The sequence below is a fragment of the Stegodyphus dumicola genome, chromosome 1 (genome assembly GCF_044657685.1).
Source record: "Stegodyphus dumicola isolate Sdum_Otavi_A_Nest chromosome 1, ASM4465768v1".
Lineage (NCBI taxonomy): Eukaryota > Metazoa > Arthropoda > Arachnida > Araneae > Eresidae > Stegodyphus > Stegodyphus dumicola.
In genome coordinates this window covers 5918618-5936409 of record NC_140768.1, presented here as the reverse complement: position 1 = coordinate 5936409, position 17792 = coordinate 5918618, and the positions used below count along the sequence as shown (strand labels likewise).

The window sequence follows — 17792 nt, the reverse complement described above, 5'->3', positions numbered from 1 at the left end:
GGATAGTACATACTGAAATAAAAATGAAGGAAAGCCAGTAAAATAAAGGACAGTACATACTGAAATGAAAATGAAGGATTCCCTGTAAAATGAATAATAGTACATACTGAAATGGAAATGAAATATTAACATTACAAGGTATTTCTCCCACCTTCTTGGCATGCCTTCGTGGCGTGGTGGTCTGCACGCTGGGAGCGTATTCCAGAGGTCCGTGGTTAGATTTCCGGCGAAGGCGTTGCTGATTTTTCATCTTTCCTGCTTTCAAAAAATCCTAATGTCTCTACAAAGGGAATATTTAATTTGCATAAATGTTTTCTGTGTAAGTGAATATGGTAGGGTATTTCCTGAAGGTCTCTGCAAGATAATTTGAAAGAATACAACATATTTAAAAACTGAAATTCACTACACATTTATTTAGTTCTATATGATAAAAAAATAACATTACTTATTTGTTATTAAGGTGAAATAAGATATACTTCATAGGAAACTTGACGACGTCCAACGTACTCGTACGATTACTTTTACATTTATAAAAAAAGTCTGTTTCAGCATATTTTATGACACATTTTTTATGGCTTAAGTTTCATAATATAGATAATCGTTTATTTTTCCTTACATTGCTTTCTTTTTAAATTACTCTAAAGTAATTTAAATTTTCACTAAGATATTTTCTGTAAAAACATGTTTCTTTATAAAAAAAAACAGTTTAGGGCAGTATCGGATCTTTAATTTTCAGATAAAGTTTTTCTTTTTCGCTTTTGAATATCAAAGTGGTGATACCAGGTGCATGGCGATATTTCATTTCAAGCATTCCAGAATCAGGTTTAGGCGTAAAGTTGAATTTTAACTTTTCAGATTCTAGGCATAGATTTCTATTAGTCAAATCTGAAGAACACAGGGAGGAAATAGATGATGGTTCAAAGTCTGCTGAAGCACTCGCAAAAGGTGCATTTAGGCCAGCAGGATGCTGGTGGTTTTCGGATGATTTGCATAGCATGTTGTCTTCACTTACGTTTTCAATGCTTTGGTTCATGTCTTGAAGAGCCTCGGTCTGAATTTTATTTTCCTCACTAATGTTCTGAATATCAGCTTTAGAAACACTTTTGTTTTCATGAGAATTGAGGTCGCTATTTCTGCTGTCCACTACGGATGGTAAAAGTTCATTCTCACACTGTTCTTGCTCTTTATCCATTGGCTTCTGATAACTTTCAGCAATTACAATCATAGTTTCCTGAAGCACATCTTTCATTGAATTGTTACTATTCTTCCAGGACGTTTCTTCGCCGTTTATTTTCTCAGTATCGGTAATCTCCTGTTGCGTTTTCCCATTTTTATCTGATTGGTGTTGACTTTCCGTCGATGTATGTAGATGACTCATAATCGGAGACTCAGGTAGAAGACATGAATCACAACTCTCATCAGGAGCACTTGAAGTGCCATTGATCTGGCACTGTGGTTCCACACATTCAAGACACTGATTGTGGTTAGACTCGTTGTCTTTTTGCTTTAATTCATTTTTACTTTCACCAATTCCAGCGGCAGAAAGTTTAGCATTTTCACCAAAATTGCTGTCAAGCACAGTATCAGTACCATCAGAAATGGTACTCAAACCGGAACTAGAATGACAAGTACTAGAAGAATTGTAAGACATCTTCGGCTGCCCTTCTCCAACAGCATCGACACATATCGATATATGTTCATTATTAATTTCAAAAGGCAAACAGCTATAATCAACAAATGCAGTTTCTTTATGCCCTGATTTCTTTCCAGGTATTAAAAGTTCTCCAGCATTTTCAGTGGAATTAAATTTTAATTTTCTTTTCGAGTTTTCTAATAAATTTTTCACGTCGACACATTCCGAATCATTTTCACTGACTATTCGAAGAGTGACTTCGCTTAGCTCATCTAAAAATTCTAAGCTGATACTGTCATGTTTCAATTGATATCGAAGAGGATTCTCATCGCTTTGAAGGTTTTGTCTACTTTGAGAAGATGTCATTTCATTTTCTCCGGGATATGTGCTTTCCGAAGCAAGATTACTATCTGCACTGTCGCAGAGTTCATTGTTCCAAGCCATATGGCCACCCCGAGTTTTGCACTTTGGTTCGTTTTCGGATGCAGTGATATGTGTAAGATTTACAGACTGGAAAGCACCTACAGATGACCTCGATGGGTTTAAAAGAGAGTTACACGATACACAGATTGGTGCATTTTTCGGTGAGTTACACACATTGCCAGTTTCAGTTATATATGTCTGATCCAGGCTAGGTGTTCTGGAAACACCCGCATCAAGTAAATCATACGAATATGACTCGTAGTTAGCATCCGAGGTTTCAATCTGAATATCAGCCGATGTGCCCTCCGAAGTTTCAGAACAGATACTCGTGCTTTGATGAAAGCGGAAATTTTCATCTTCGCTCGATCCTGCAGGCAGAGAGGAAGAAGATGAGAATTCATCTACTCGTTCTGAGCTGTAAAACACTAAAGAACATTGTGGCTCCTTTTCAGTTGAAATTTTAGGATTAGTTGAATGCAAAACCTACAAAAATGAGGAAAAAATTAAAATTTATGAAAAACAAGATGCAACAGAGCTCTAGACTAAGAACAAATTTATTAATAAAATTCAACGGAACCCACAGAAACAATTATAACATGATCTATAAATTCTAGCATTACAAAGTTTATTTTTAATGAAAATCTAAAAAAAAAATAAAATAAAAATAAAAATAATAAAAAAAAATTTGTATGCAAATACACGGTGCGGTAGGGAAACTTCCTTATTTGAAACGCGTGCCATCTAGCGATACTTATTCCGAGAAGGGTGGGGTGGCGCTCATTGAAAAGAGCGGTATCTAAAGTTTTATGTCATGTAGGTTTAGTACCGATCATGCAGTGGACGAGGGAGAAGCGCACGTTCTTCGTGGATTCGTACTTTTCAACGTACTGCATTTTCATCCGTATAAACTGGGAGTGGTGCAAGAACTTAATCCGAGCGATTTTTTTTCACGAAAAAGTGCACGAAAATCCATTCTTGACAATACGCCTCATGATGCCCTTGTGTTCTTTAGTGATGAGGCTCATTTTCATCCTTCCGGTTACAGCATGCATTAAGCAAAACATGCGATAATGGAGTAGCACGAATCCTCGAGAATTTCATGAGCAGCCCCTCCATACAGAACGTGTAACTGTTTGGTGTGCATTATCCAGAATAGGCATCATTGAACCATGACTTTTTGGAGAACGTTTTCCTGGACGCCTTATCTCCTTACGAGGCGATTGTCAGTGGTCAGCGCGCTCGCCTGATTTAGCCCCGTGTGATTTCTTTTTGTGGGGCTATCTGAAATCACGAACGTCTAAAGACCCTGACCGAAGAACAATATTCAAGCTGATATCGACAACATACCCGTTGATATTGTTACAAAATGTACAGGCGCGGTGAGATGGCTTCCCCGCAAAGCAGTTTTAGGGTTGCCACATTTGGCGATATGCCATGGGCTGATGGAGAACCTTCTGGAACGAATTCTTACCGGTTTAGCCCAGAATGTTCTCAAACACAAGCCGAAAGCTATATAAACCCTGCTAGTCTGCAGTCAGTGAGTATCGGGAGTAAGTGCTTTCCGATATGTTAAATAAACGAGGACACAAGACCCTGACGTTGAAGATGTCAAAGAAATTCTAATTGCCACCCACGAGAATATCCTGCTCGTCCTTAATTGGGTCATGCGGCACACAGGTGCCAAAGGCAAACGAAAAGAGCGGATGCTTTTTAGCCAAAGAGGTCGCATCTCATAGGCCATCACAAGTATTCCCATCACGGAGGAAGCAGTGAAAAAACTGACTCAGGACCATAATGCTATGGAAACGGCAAGAAGATGACTGTACAATCATAGGATTTTCCTGAATATTAGTATGAAAAAGGGTTAAAGTAGACCATTTCTTCCGACTTAGCTCGTACAGGTCACCGGAAAATACCCCGCGTACCACACCCGATTCCGACGGAAGCACATGGCCTGCGCATGTGGGAAAAAGAGGCAGGCAAGCAAGGGGCCCTCCACTACATCACTACATCCTGGCATGCAAGATATCCAGAATAAACAGCTTCCTGCCAACTTCAGAAATCTTGGCCTTTCAGTTCCCTTCAGTAACCACTACAGCCGAGGGTAGTAATAGCGATTCTATCCCATATCAACAAAGACTGCCCCATTGTCAAGGCTGAAAATTAACTGTAACAGACACAAGCCTGGAAAAGGACACAATTGTAAGTTGCACTCTACCTGCTATTGTCCAAACCTTGTAAAATAGTTCCTAACATTAGATTAACTTATAAGGTATTTCTCCCGCCTTCTTGACATGCCTTCGTAGTGAAGCGGTCAGCACGCTCTACGCGTATTCGAGAGGTCCGTGGTTCGAGTCACGGCGAGGGTTTTGCTCATTTTTCATCTCTCCTGCTTTCAAAACATACCTAATGTCTTTACAAACTTAGAACTAACATTTTTGCAATTTCGCTTCATTATCAAATAAAGGACAGCAGTCCATAGAATGATTTGCTGGCCCGCCGACGGAATTTTCAGTCAGAGTATAAAGAAAAGATTAAGAGAAAAAGCTGCGGTTAAGCCATCAGATTACTTGTACAATGACTGAGATGATATATCCTAGTCTTGTAGTGCCCTTATTCTAAACGACGGCTCAAATAAGAGTAAAACACTTACCCCCCTCCAAAACGGTATTAGCCCACCAGCGGCCGAGCGGTAAAGACGCTGAACACTGGTAGTTCGGTCTGAGGTTCGAATCCCGCGAACGGGCTGGCTGCATGGGCGTTTTCGTGGTTTTCCCCATGTGTAACGTGTATACGAGCCAGTTTCCCTTAGAAAGTCCTCCACGAAAGGCATCCCTCCCTTTAGGCTGATAGCCCTCGTGTGCTTTGCCATAATTAAATATACCATACCATACCATACCAAAACGGTATTTTGATTTAGTATTAAAGCTAATATTATTCGCCATCACCTAACTCCACTAATTACGTCACATAGTATATAAGATATTATGCAAACGATTTACACCTGAATACACCAAACATATTTGAAATTTTGGTTCGAATAGCAGTTGTAATAATTTATTCTTCGAGAATTATATTATAGTATAATATAAGCTTGTTATGGGAATAATGTATAGTAATAAAAGAATGTTGTTTAGCGACCAGAAGTAATTTTCCTTATCTTATAAAATTCAATTAAAAGAAAACACTGTGTTTAGCAGTTCGTATTTAGAAAAATATAATTTTCTTACTTCATAAAACTTTACTATTACCTGATTGAATTAAAATAATATGTCATATTTTTCTTTTGCCTTTGACGCAATGAATAATTATATAATCGGAATGTGTAGAGGGTTCCTGATGTAATTTATGACAAAGTTTTAGCACTCTTCGTGAATTGATAGAATTTCCCCAATGCTGCAGTACCCAAATATTACTGCAGAATTATGTTTTCCATATTTGCTCTGGTAACAACTCGGTAATGTCAGAAAACTTACTTTCTTAGCTTTAAAGTTTCAGGAATTTTATAGTATCTTCAGTCACTTTGATTTGATACGCTTACGTTTTATCTCTCAGATATTTTATTTTAAGGTTAGAATGAATAGCGGTGACTAAGACAAAAAAAAATAAATGAAAAAAATCACACATACATTATGAAGTGATTATTAATCGCAAAAAGTCGAAAAAGGAATTTGCAAATTTGGCGGTATAGGAACATTGACTTGTTCATGCGTCACAAGTTGTAGAGACAGGAAGTAAAAAGATCAGTATTATTTATTATACAGAAATATGATGATTCACTTAAGGAGTATTACATAATAAAGATGTAAAGATTTATGATGATGATGGCAAACTGAAAAAAAAAAAATAATGATTAACTATGATTATGTTTTGAGGAAAAGAGGATAACATATTGAAATGCAACTGCTTATAAAATTTATTTGTCTGGTACATGAAATATTCATTTTAATATGATATCGAAATTTTGATGCTTGTCTTCATAAACATTTGGTCTCGATCAGCTAAGAGAATGATTGTTCCAGAGGACAATATGATAATTATCAACATCTCAGATACAGTAATTTTCATCACCATTATTTATGTTTTCAAAATACATATATCACTTTCGGGATGATCCTCTACGACAGATGGGCAAACTACGGCCCTCGGGCCAACTCCAGCCCGCCGAAAGGTCCTATCTGGCCCGCGGATAGAATTTTAATTTTCCGGCCCGAGGCGAATTAAAAGAAATATATATTATATATCCGCCTCCTTTTCTACTTTGTTTAAATATTTTTTTTCTTCTTTTTTTCCAAAGAATTGATGATCTTTGTACTTTCTCTGTTTTTGTTCTACAAAACATAAATTAACGGAAATAGCAAGCACAGAGAGCTTACAATTGGTAAAGTGTTAAAAGCGAAAGTGTTACAGCTGTACATTGGAGCCATCAAGCGTTATCTCTTTCTCGGGGAGCAAACATATGGGAATCCAATATAGGTGAGTTAGACTTCTTCAAAAAAACTTAATCTTAACTTGAAACTAAATTTGTTTGCTGGGCAGATAGCTAAGAACGACTTGTCTCATTTCCCGAGGTTAAATTCAATACCCTCAGTAAATGAACAGAAGCTTAAGAATTATGAAGATGACTTGAAAAAACTGCATTTTGAGTTCGAACGAAGATTACAAGATTTCAGTGCCATTCAAACAGAATTTAGATATTTTTACCATGCCTTTCAACGTAAATTGTGAAGCAGTGAAGTCAGATTTGCAGCTTGAATTAATTAAGTTGCAATCTAACAATCATCTCAAGCTGTTGTCTCTACATATAATAAAAGAAAGAGTCTTGTCTCTCTCTCTGTGTGTGTATTTCGTTTGCGCTGCGCGTAAGCTAATAGACCCACGGCTACGAAATTTGGTACATAGGTGCATCTAGACAAGAGCCAGTGCACCTCGAAGCGATTTTTTCGAAATTCGAATTTAGAAATTAGGAAAGCGAGATTTTTACTCTACACACTTCATTTTCCCATCGTCATGAAACGTAGGCCCTTAGCTATTTTACGAACTTAAAATAAATTTCGTGTTTCAATAAATCGATTGAATACGAATTTATTTAATAAAGGGAGCTTAACACCTTTTCAACGGGATTTTTTCTAAAAACGTTTATTTTTAAAAATGTACAGTTTATTTTTCTTTGATTTTTGGACACGCTAAACTTTCATCCTTGCGACTGCTTATACAAAAAGAATTTTGGAAAAAATGATAATATTTTGTATTTTTAAAAAAAATTGTAAATGAAGCTTTCGAGTACACGTCTCACATCTTTACAAATATGATTTTGGCAACGATTTTCCTTTCTTATTGTTGTTGATAGATTTTTGATGAAATCGCATCATTTTGAATAGTTTCATTCTTTTAGAAATATGGGTTTGGCAACACTTTTTCATCGTATTTCTTATGTTTTTAAGAGATTGACATATTTCATTTTCATTTATATATATATATATATAATATATATATATATATATATATAATACATTAAGTTGTTCTGCAGATTAAAATTCTGCGCGGAATTTTGCTTTTTGAGTTGCTTTCATGTTATTTTTTGCTTATTTCACCGTTTGTAAGGTATTGAAAAGTTTTGCACGATTTTTTTTCTTCAACGGAAAGTTGGTTAATTTTTTTACTAGGATAATTAATAGTTGTATTAAGAGATATTGCTTATTTCATTGTAATTTTGTTATATATAGTAACTTTTTTTTTATGAAGTTGTTCTGCAGAGTAAAATTCTAAGCAGTTTTTAAATTTAACGTTTCGTGTTCCCTTCAGCCATTTTTCCGGTACATTTAAAAGCCAGACGTAGGTTGACAGCGAAGCTGCTAGTTTCTAAATATGCCAAAGTTAGAGTTTTATAAATCATTATAGAAATTAAGTTTCCCAAATTTAATATCTCACGCCCTGAAAAGCAGTGATACGTTTAATTCATCTTGTATAAGCGAAGAAGTGTTTTCAACTATGAACGATAGAAAGAATTATTTCAGAAATACACTGACACATGTGCACTTAGCCTCGTTCCTTAGAATCAGTATATCTCACTTCGAACCTCAATATAAGGAACTTATAAAAATGAAATCGCGGTTTCATTCCTCTCATTAACATATTGAAATTGTAATACTCGTATATTTTTTTTAAAAAATTTAGAAAAATTTATCTTGGCCCACCAAATTTTCTTTTTTCGATATTTTTCCCGCGACCGAAAAGGTTTGAGAGGTGCATTATTAGTTTGAATTTAAAAGAAGAGTAGTTTTCAAACTAGTAAGTAAATGACGATTGCAAGCTAACAATTGCATTTTGATTGGTTACATGTTTTTTAAGCTAGTTTTTCTTTGCTTTTATAGATGAATTCTTCTGCTAAAGTTCAACGCTACTGTTCTACAAACGTCTATACCTTTCGTCTAATGATGGGAAAAGTGCTGGTTAATGACCAGCACTTTATGCAATTTAGTTACAGACCTCGTATACTTCAAAATTTATTTTTGAGAGAAATGAGAAAAGAAATGATGTAAAAATATTGCAATTCGTAAAAAAAACAATTTTTTAATTATTTCATCCTTATCTATCGCACTTTTCAATAAACTGATTCACAAATGATAGTTGATAGTCATAAAATAATTCAAGACGTAAAATATACCGGCATAGGTTATAAGGTACTTCTCCCGCCTTCCTAGCGTGCCTTCGTGGTGTGGTGGTCTGCACGCGAAGTCGGTATTCCAGAGGTTCGTGGTTCGATTCCCGGCGAAGGCGTTTGCTCATTTTTCATCTTGCCTGCTTCCAAAAACAACTAATGTCTCCACAAGGTTACATAAAATAAATGATGTGTAGTCATTATGTAAATTTATCTGGAATGCCTTTTTTTTTTATAAAATTTGAACAGAAATAAAACATGCTTCAATAGTTCTAGGTAAATCGGTGAATCTTCGGATTATGGTAACTTGGCGATTTTTTGGCGAAAATTTGGAGAACAACCTACTACAGCAACCTGCTAGTTTTTTTTTTTTTTTTTTTTTTTTTTTTTTTTTTTTTTTTTTTTGACGCCATTTTTCGCGAAATAAAGGCATGTTTTTTTATTTTTTATTTATTTTTTTTTTTTTTTATTCAACATTTTTTCCAACAATCTGCTAGCCGAATTACGCTTATGCTAGAACTTTTATGGAATAAAAGTGCTTAATCATGACGAAGATTAGGTGCGAAATTGGGAGAAAGTGCAGAATCGCAAACTGCTTGCCGCGTTTCTAAGAATTGCACATACGCGGTATCCATGTGCACGTTGACCTATTTTCACTTAAAAAGTCACAGAAAGTTGACAAAAATCCAATTCTTCTTACTCTTGTAAAAAGCGCCAAACAAATAAGTGGACGATTCTGCACTTTAGCAGCGAAATTGTTTCTAAGTGCTTATTAACTAAGATCACGATCAGAATTTTCCGGAAAATGTCACATGACATGTCTCATGATCTCTCATTTCTCTGAGAGAAAATAATCTATGATTCGAACTGTGTACTTCTCAGATTATTGCTAAAGTTCTACCTAGTAACCTTTATGACCTTAATAAGAGCAAACCTACACTTTTAAACTTCGAGTCATTGCTTGAAAACAAAGATGGAAGTTCAAGAAACTCAATAAAGGCAGCAACAAACAAAAATTTAGATGATGATGTTTTTAAGTAGTTTTTGCAGCAACTTCCTATGGAAAGCCCAATTTCGGGTTCGATTCCTTGTGAAAAAAACTAAAATCTTACCTTAGAAGCTTGGCTGGTCATCCTTTAAAGTAGAGGTCTTCAATCCGTGACCCGCTGTAGGCGTTTTAGTGGTCCCACATTTGAATTTGAAGAATTTTAAGAAATTTTGATTTTAAGAAAAATTGCCTTGTCAGCTTTTGTGGTAAAAAAACTTTTTTTCTCTTATTCTTAATAAATATTCAAAACATTTTATTGACATGCCGGATAATACTTTAGATAAAATTTTCTCAAAATAACGAATTTTTCAAAAATTTCATTTTATCTTACGTAATTTAAAAAATAAAAAATTTGACTACGCATAAAATCTCAATTCCATACAAAGGGTAGATTCTTATCTCAAACAGGTTTGTTTGCAACAGATGTCAATCTTTCGCCAATACTTCCCCAAAGGTTAAGTGCCGCATCAGTTTAGTGATGAAAAATGGTTGAGAGACTGCATTTCTTGTCGAAATTACAGGTCATCTCAAGGGTTTGAACTATCGCCTACTAATTAATTTTAAAGCAGTTTTATAATTTTTTTTTGGAGGAAAAGAGTCCTTTATTCTGTCCTTACGTACAGGGACAGGGACAGGGAAAAGTGGACGGAGCACCAGAACTTCGTCAGTGACTTTTACAGGTGTTGCTCCGCCACACTACTGTACCCCGCTGGGCTTTTAGTTGGCCCGCATCGGATGCTAGCCTACCAAGACATTTACATAGTAATTTTACATTAATATTAGACTTACGTATTGAATATACAATTACAAAGACATAGCATACAATTATTGCAAAGAAATTAACCTATCAACAAAAGTTGGATTATGGCAGATTGAAATAACATAATTATGGCAGATTGAAATAACATAATTACTTCGAACATACATACAAACTTTCATTGTACATTGTACTTCATACAAACAATATATTTACATTAGTATATCTAGTTACATCGAATTAAAATAAACATCATTTTAAGGAGCTAATTGAAGATTTTTTTTTTTTTTTTTTTTTTTTTTTTTTTTTTTTTTGTGCATTTTATCATACTTAGTTGAATTACTAAGGCGAATTCTCTTATTAATACATTTCCTTTCATTTTTTTAACTTGTTACACACAAATGCATCAGCACTGAAGTCTTACATTATTATTTTTGTAAATTAATGTATCATAAATACAGAAAATATACATTAGAAAATCATATAATACTTACATTTACACTAATATATCTAATAGAGTCGTATATTATTTACATTATTTTTTAATTAATGATTTAATTATTACACTAATACAGTCCAAATTCTTAATGTAACTATTTCATAAAAACTATTTATATCATATTTAGCCTGTTTCAGACACTTGCAATATTTCTGAAATCTTGCATTATTTTTGCAAGTTGTAGAATAAGAGGTATTTATACAGATGCGATAGCATCTTGACATATGTCTTCTCTTTTATATGCAAAAAGTTTCTTCATAATCAAGGAAACCTTTTGTTGTAAATGAGGTATCGTTAGCATGCATTTAATGTACTCAGGCGTAATTTGTGACCTTCCTTTGCAGTGTAGCTCTTTTGTGAGCTGGCACTTGAAAATATAGTGCTCTGGGTCTCCCTTTTCCCCACATACGCACTTGTCTGATTCGCTCAAATTTCGTGCAAAGTAGTACGTGGGGAAAGGACCATGTCCAGATAAGAATATGTTGATGAAGAAGGTATAAGAGATTGGATCATATGTGGGTTTCTTGTAGAAGTTGAAAAGCCTTCTACCTACTTCTGCATTTTCCCATTCAGTTTGCCATTTTTTTAATGTAATTTTTTTCAACATATGTTTCACATACGATTTAGGGAATGGGACATTGATTGGAGGTAGAGATGGGTCTTGAGCTGCATTTTTAGCAAGCGCATCTGCCCTTTCATTTTGGGCTTGTCCAGCATGCGCTTTTACCCACTTTATTTTTATAGATGTTCTCTTGCGCTGTGATAATAAATCGTAGATATCTTGCACTATTGATGATTTGTTTCTTGCATCATTGACAGCTTTAATTGCCGCTTGGCTATCACTGTAGATGGTAACATATGTTAGATGCTTTTGATGAGACCATAGAATAGCGTGTTTTATGGCTGAAAGCTCAGCTTGGAAAACGCTGTTGTTGTTCCTTAGGTGTCCTTTCCATTCTGTTGTATCTTGTTCTGAGAGGAGTGCAAAGAACGCGCATCCTACTTCTTCATTTAACTTTGACCCATCTGTGTACACGACTGGAAATGAAGGTACACTGAGGGTTTATTCTTTTGTAGATATTCTGAGTTTTGCATGTACTGCAGGGTGTCTTAGGTAAGGATTTCGTGGCTGTTCAAAATCAAGGGGGCACAGGTTTTGATCTTCTACCTCTGTATTTTTCTTGAGGTGGAATAACGTGGCTAAGTCTGCATCTTCTTTTGCTTTCAGGTGGAGGGGTGGGATTCCTGTTAATACACAGAGAGCTGCCGTTGAGGTAGTTCTGTATGCTTTTGCTATTTGTAAGAGGAAGGGGCGTTGGATCGAAGCTAAGAGTCTTTTCTTTTTCACTGTCATAGGGTGAGTCCAAGCTGATGCCCCGTAGAGGATTATTTTTTCGATCACGGTATTATAGAGAATGTTTTGCATCCTCGACTTGAGGCCCCACGTTGTGCCTTGCATCCTTGCGAGGGCTCTAGAAATAGTTTGGGTCTTCTTTCGAATTTCCATGAGGTGTGGGATCCAAGAAAACTTTTGGTCAATTTTCAATCCGAGGAATTTGATTTCTTTTGAGATCTTGATTCTTCTATTATTGATTTTAATGCAAGGTAGCCTTTGTAGCGATTTGCCCGGTTTTGGAAATAAAATAATATGTGATTTGGGCTCTGAAATTATTAGTTTTTGATTGACGCAGAGGGAATGGAATATGGAGAGAGTCTCGTTACTATTCTTTTCTAGTATGTCTCTTGAATGCCCATTTGTTACAAAGGCCACATCGTCGGCAAAGGCGATGAGCTTTGTATGGTCCGGCCACTTGTAGGAGGTGATATAATTGAAGGTGATGTTCCACAGGTCTGCACTTAGACAAGAGCCCTGTGGACAGCCCCTCGTTATTCTTCTTTCTACTATACAGTTGTTGCTGATGATTATCGTTGCTCTGTTTGTTAGGAAACTATTCATTAGCTTGAATATGTTCCGAGGGCATTTAATGTTGCGCAAGGCTTCAAGGATACCAGGCCACCACACGGAATCAAACGCATTTTTGAGATCCATGCAGAGTACTGCTGTATGGAGAGCTGAAGATTTATTCCTACGGATCTGCTCTTGAAGTTCTACTATCGCATGTGATGTAGATTTGAGAGGTCTGAAGCCGTATTGGTTGGGGCTTATGGTTTCGTTTTTCTCTAAGTGGTGGCGTAATCTGCCCGCGATTGCACGTTCCAGAAGTTTACCTATTGCAGGTAAGAGGTTGATTGGTCTGAAGGCTTCCGGATCCGTAGGATCTTTATTATTTTTTTTTGAATAGTATTGTTTGTCCCTGTTTGAGACAATTCGGGAAGACATAAAATTTGAGGCAGAGGTTTAGTAGTTTGTGGAACAGAAAAGGCATTGCGTGGTGAATTATCTTAATAATCCTGTTGTCTAATCCGTCAGGTCCCGGAGCTTTATTATTCGGAAGATACTTAATAATTTTTGAAATTTCTTGTGAGTGGAATTCCACATCGTCTGGAGTATTTGGAGCGGCATTATTGTATCTAATGTCGGAATGTGAGTGGCCATCGTCTTCTGCATTATCTTTTAGGAAAACAACATCTAGAATATTGTTGAGAATCTTTTCAGTGACATTACCAAGCTGGCTGTTACGTGAGAGTTGATCTCTCGAAAGACCGATATGTGCGGGACTAAAAACTTTACTTGTAGCCATTTTATACAGCTGGCCGTATGTATCTTTATTACTACAGCAGTAATTCTTCCAGCTGCGTAATTTTGATTCAGTTATTTTCTTTTTGTAATTTGCTAATTGTTGCTTGTATTTTATCCATATTTCCATTTTCAACCCTTCCGGAGCACTTTTCATTTTTCTACGAAGGGCCCTTGTATGTTGCTTTTCACGTTTTAATTCCTTTGTCCACCAGTTAGTCTTCGTAATCTTGTTGTTGTTACGGAGTTTAAATGTGTTGGTCGCTGTCTCCTGTATTGTTTTGATAATTGTTTCCATTAAATCATGGACTGCATCGGGTGATGTGCATTTATCTATAAGTTTCTCCGCATACTGAAGACATGTGGAGATTTTTCTTCCAAATTGCCTTGCTTTTTGCTTTGAGATTGAAAATCTTCTTAATTTGAGGTCGGGGATTTCTTCTGATAATTCAAATGAGATGTAGTTATGATCTGAGTGGCTTGGATCATCAAGAACTTTCCATTCTTGTATTTTATTGGAGATACTCAATGTTGACAGTGTCAAGTCCGGCCATCCTTTACCATTTGTTGTTTCAAATGTAGGAGTGTCTGAAGAGAGGTTATGTATATACAGATTGTGTGTAGCAATAAAGTCAGCTAGTGTATGTCCTCTATTATCTGTATTATTGTAATGCCACATTTGATGGTGAGCATTGAAGTCACCTGTAATCACGTGCTGTGATCTTCTGAGATTACTAAAGATATTTTCTAATGTGTGGAGATTCGGCCCCATATCCTCTCGTGGTGAACAGTAAATGGAAGTAATTAATAGCTGTTCTGATTTACAGTTAATACTTATCGTCATCACATCTCTATGGCTTAATATAATTGTAGGGGACCATTTGGTATTGGTGACTATAATACTGGCACGTGGGTTAACTAGAGGATCCTTTTCGGTAGATTGAAATATTTGCCAGTGAAGGGGAAGGCATCTAACTTCACCTTTTACGCAATACGGCTCAGTAATACAAATTACATCATGATTGTTATTTTCAATTACTTCACTAAGTTGTTCTGACGCCTTTTTTCCTCTGCCTAAGTTTATTTGAAGGATTCTAAGCTTGTCCTGTGGAGGCGAATTATTGTGTAAAATTGTCGTAAACAGTTGAGATTGGGGAACTGAAGGAGCGGCGGTAGTACTTGATGGATTTATGTACAGAAAGGGAAGTTTAAATTAACTTAAAAGAAACTAGGTAGTAAGCTAACTATTCTTCTTGCTTTGATGTGTAAACTGCAGCAGCTTTAACTTTTGAGATTTCCCTCTGATATAATGGACATTTGGGGGAGAATGCAGCATGTGAAGTATTGATGTAGGTTCCATATGTGCAGTTGAACAGTTTACAGTTGATACAATCCGGTACGTCTTCTTTGCAATTCCTTATGGAGTGAGGTCCGCCACAGAAAGCGCAATAAGTCCTAAATTTGCATGCACTACCAGAATGTGAGAAATCTTGGCATCTGTAGCATCTCCTCACTCCGTAGAATTCTGCGATTGGGAGAATGCTCCAATTAATTATAATTTTCCTACGTTCAATACATTTTGATAGAGTACGAGGGGAGCATTCGAGAACCCACTTAATGGTGTTGGGGTTTTTGCCTTTTGTGTAAAAGAGAGGTGAAATCTCCTCTTTATCAATCCTTAGTTGGTCAACTAGTTCTTCGAGAACTAATTTTGGTGGTAACGTATTCGAGATATTATTGATTGAGATTTTCGGTTTTTTAACCCTTGGTGTTTTTATTTCTATTAAGTTATTTGCTTCTTCGGAAACGTTTATGGCGTTAGTAATCTTGTTGAGTTCTTCCTTTGAAGTGCTGCTGATCGCGATGCCTCCATTCTTAATATTTGCTATATAATCAATATTGGTATTTATTTCTTTGAGGGGAAGGATCTGATTTAGTTTCTCTGTAATATGGCATTTTAGCTCTTGCTTTGGGTATAGCAAAATAGTTGGGTTATTTTTTCTTGGTACCTTTGCTACAGCATTAGCATATGAAATTTTAGGAACATTATTATCCTCTAATAATGACGGCATTGTTTCTGTATTAATTAAGTCTGTGGTGGAATCATCGCACTGACATGTGACGGCGTGGGAGGGATGCGGAATACCTATCGGAAACGGAACGTCGCTTACGTTACTGATCCCATTACTTGTAGCAATATCTCTGAGCTCATCGAGCATCTTTTTAAGCTTTGTGAACATTCCTGGTGGGATGATGCGTTTTCCGCCTCGTCTAGTACTGGCTAGATCTAGACATGCATGATAAAGATTTACGGCTCTTATATGCGTTTCTTGGCGTACTGTTGCTGCTTTTTCCGGTGGTAAAAGCATACTTTCCGAGTTGACGGACACTGGGCTCGAAGGACGTGTAGTTTGAGCCATGCTGGAAGCTGACTATGAGGGAATTACTATTATAAATTGTGAACAGTTATACTGTGATAAGTTGCACACACTCCTGAGAAATATCGTAGTACAGAGATAATTGAATGGAAATGCTTTCTATACGTAGAGAGCCAATTTTTTTTTTTTTTTTTTTTTTTTTTTTTTTTTTTAGGATGAATAATACCAGTATTAATTACTAATCAGATTAGATGAGTTAAATATAAAATATATAACAAAAAACAAGTACAAACATAATAATAGAATGTTAAGAACAAATAAATTCTATTCAGTGCAATAAATGAAAAAAGTAACTAATATAAGAATGTAACTTATTAAAAACATTGGTAAAATGAAATGAAAAATGTTAGGCCGAATATATATTAAGTCAACTCTGTTTGTTATTAAACTATGCAATGCCTGTGGTATAATTAATCAATTACAGAAGCAAGGAGAATGAGAAGCGGGGACGAAAGAGTAAAAAGTCCTACCTTGGTAGCAGTACTTCTTCCGTAATTTAGACTATCTCCAAGAGAGAAAATTCTCAATTCTTGTTAAGAAAAGAGTGCGAAAACAATGAAACACTAATCTTATCACACAATATAGAGTCTGTACAAGCTGTTACTAAAATCAAAATTTCACCAAAAGCACTAAAATTGAAGTAGATGACCGATAGAGATGCAATTGCTGGGAGATATTAATTACTTTAGTTTTAATCTGTGTTTTTGCAGTAAAGTTTCCTCCAAATGTCTGTCAGCCGTGTTCTTGTTTTCGATTTTAGGATTTTCACTTTACTAAAAAGCTGTTCACATATGTAGGTACTGCCAAAGATAGAAGACATGAAAAGTGCATGTTTACGAATTCCTGGAGTCTTTGGTCACGTATATCGAATAAAAATCAATTAATGTAGGATTTTCAAGAAACTTGCATTTTACTGCAGAATCACACTGCAAATCTATAAATTCTAATTGAAGTTCAGGTGGAACACTTCCAACGTCTAGTGAAAAGGCCAAGGAGAATATTCTCATAAAAATTTCATTTTCACGAAAATGGGAAAATATGCTTTTGAATTCCTCTTTCAAATTTAAAATTTACTGGGAAAACATCTACTTATTCATAATCTTTATTGCTTTGTGAAAGCTTTTGAGACAAAATTAATCCTGTGGGGGATTCAGTTGCTAAATAAGAGTTCCACTCACTTTCCAAAACTGATGGTGTGAAGAAGTCTACAACATGCAATTCAAATAATTATGTAGAATGCATTTTAAATTTGAAAGAGGAATTCAAAAGCATATTTTCCCATTTTCGTGAAAATGAAATTTTTATGAGAATATTCTCCTTGGCCTTTTCACTAGACGTTGGAAGTGTTCCACCTGAACTTCAATTAGAATTTATAGATTTGCAGTGTGATTCTGCAGTAAAATGCAAGTTTCTTGAAAATCCTATATTAATAGATTTTTATTCGATATACGTGACCAAAGACTGCAGGAATTCGTAAACATGCACTCTTCATGTCTTCTATCTTTGGCAGTACCTACATATGTGAACAGCTTTTTAGTAAAGTGAAAATCCTAAAATCGAAAACAAGAACACGGCTGACAGACATTTGGAGGAAACTTAACGAATTGCAACAACACAGATTAAAACTAAAGTAAT

The 17792-nt window shown here is 35.7% G+C and overlaps 1 protein-coding gene across 2 annotated transcripts in view; it reads right to left on the bottom strand.

Moving 5' to 3' along the window:
• Window positions 1-384: 384 nt before the first annotated feature.
• The window catches only part of LOC118197496 (uncharacterized), a 54251-nt gene continuing 36843 nt past the window's right edge, over window positions 385-17792 (bottom strand). For both annotated transcript variants that reach the window (XM_035369008.2, XM_035369009.2), the window contains exon 3: window positions 385-2539. In XM_035369008.2, coding sequence (XP_035224899.2) covers window positions 707-2539 — 1833 coding nt within the window. In that variant the 3' untranslated portion in view covers window positions 385-706. The remainder of the gene's footprint in view (window positions 2540-17792) is intronic.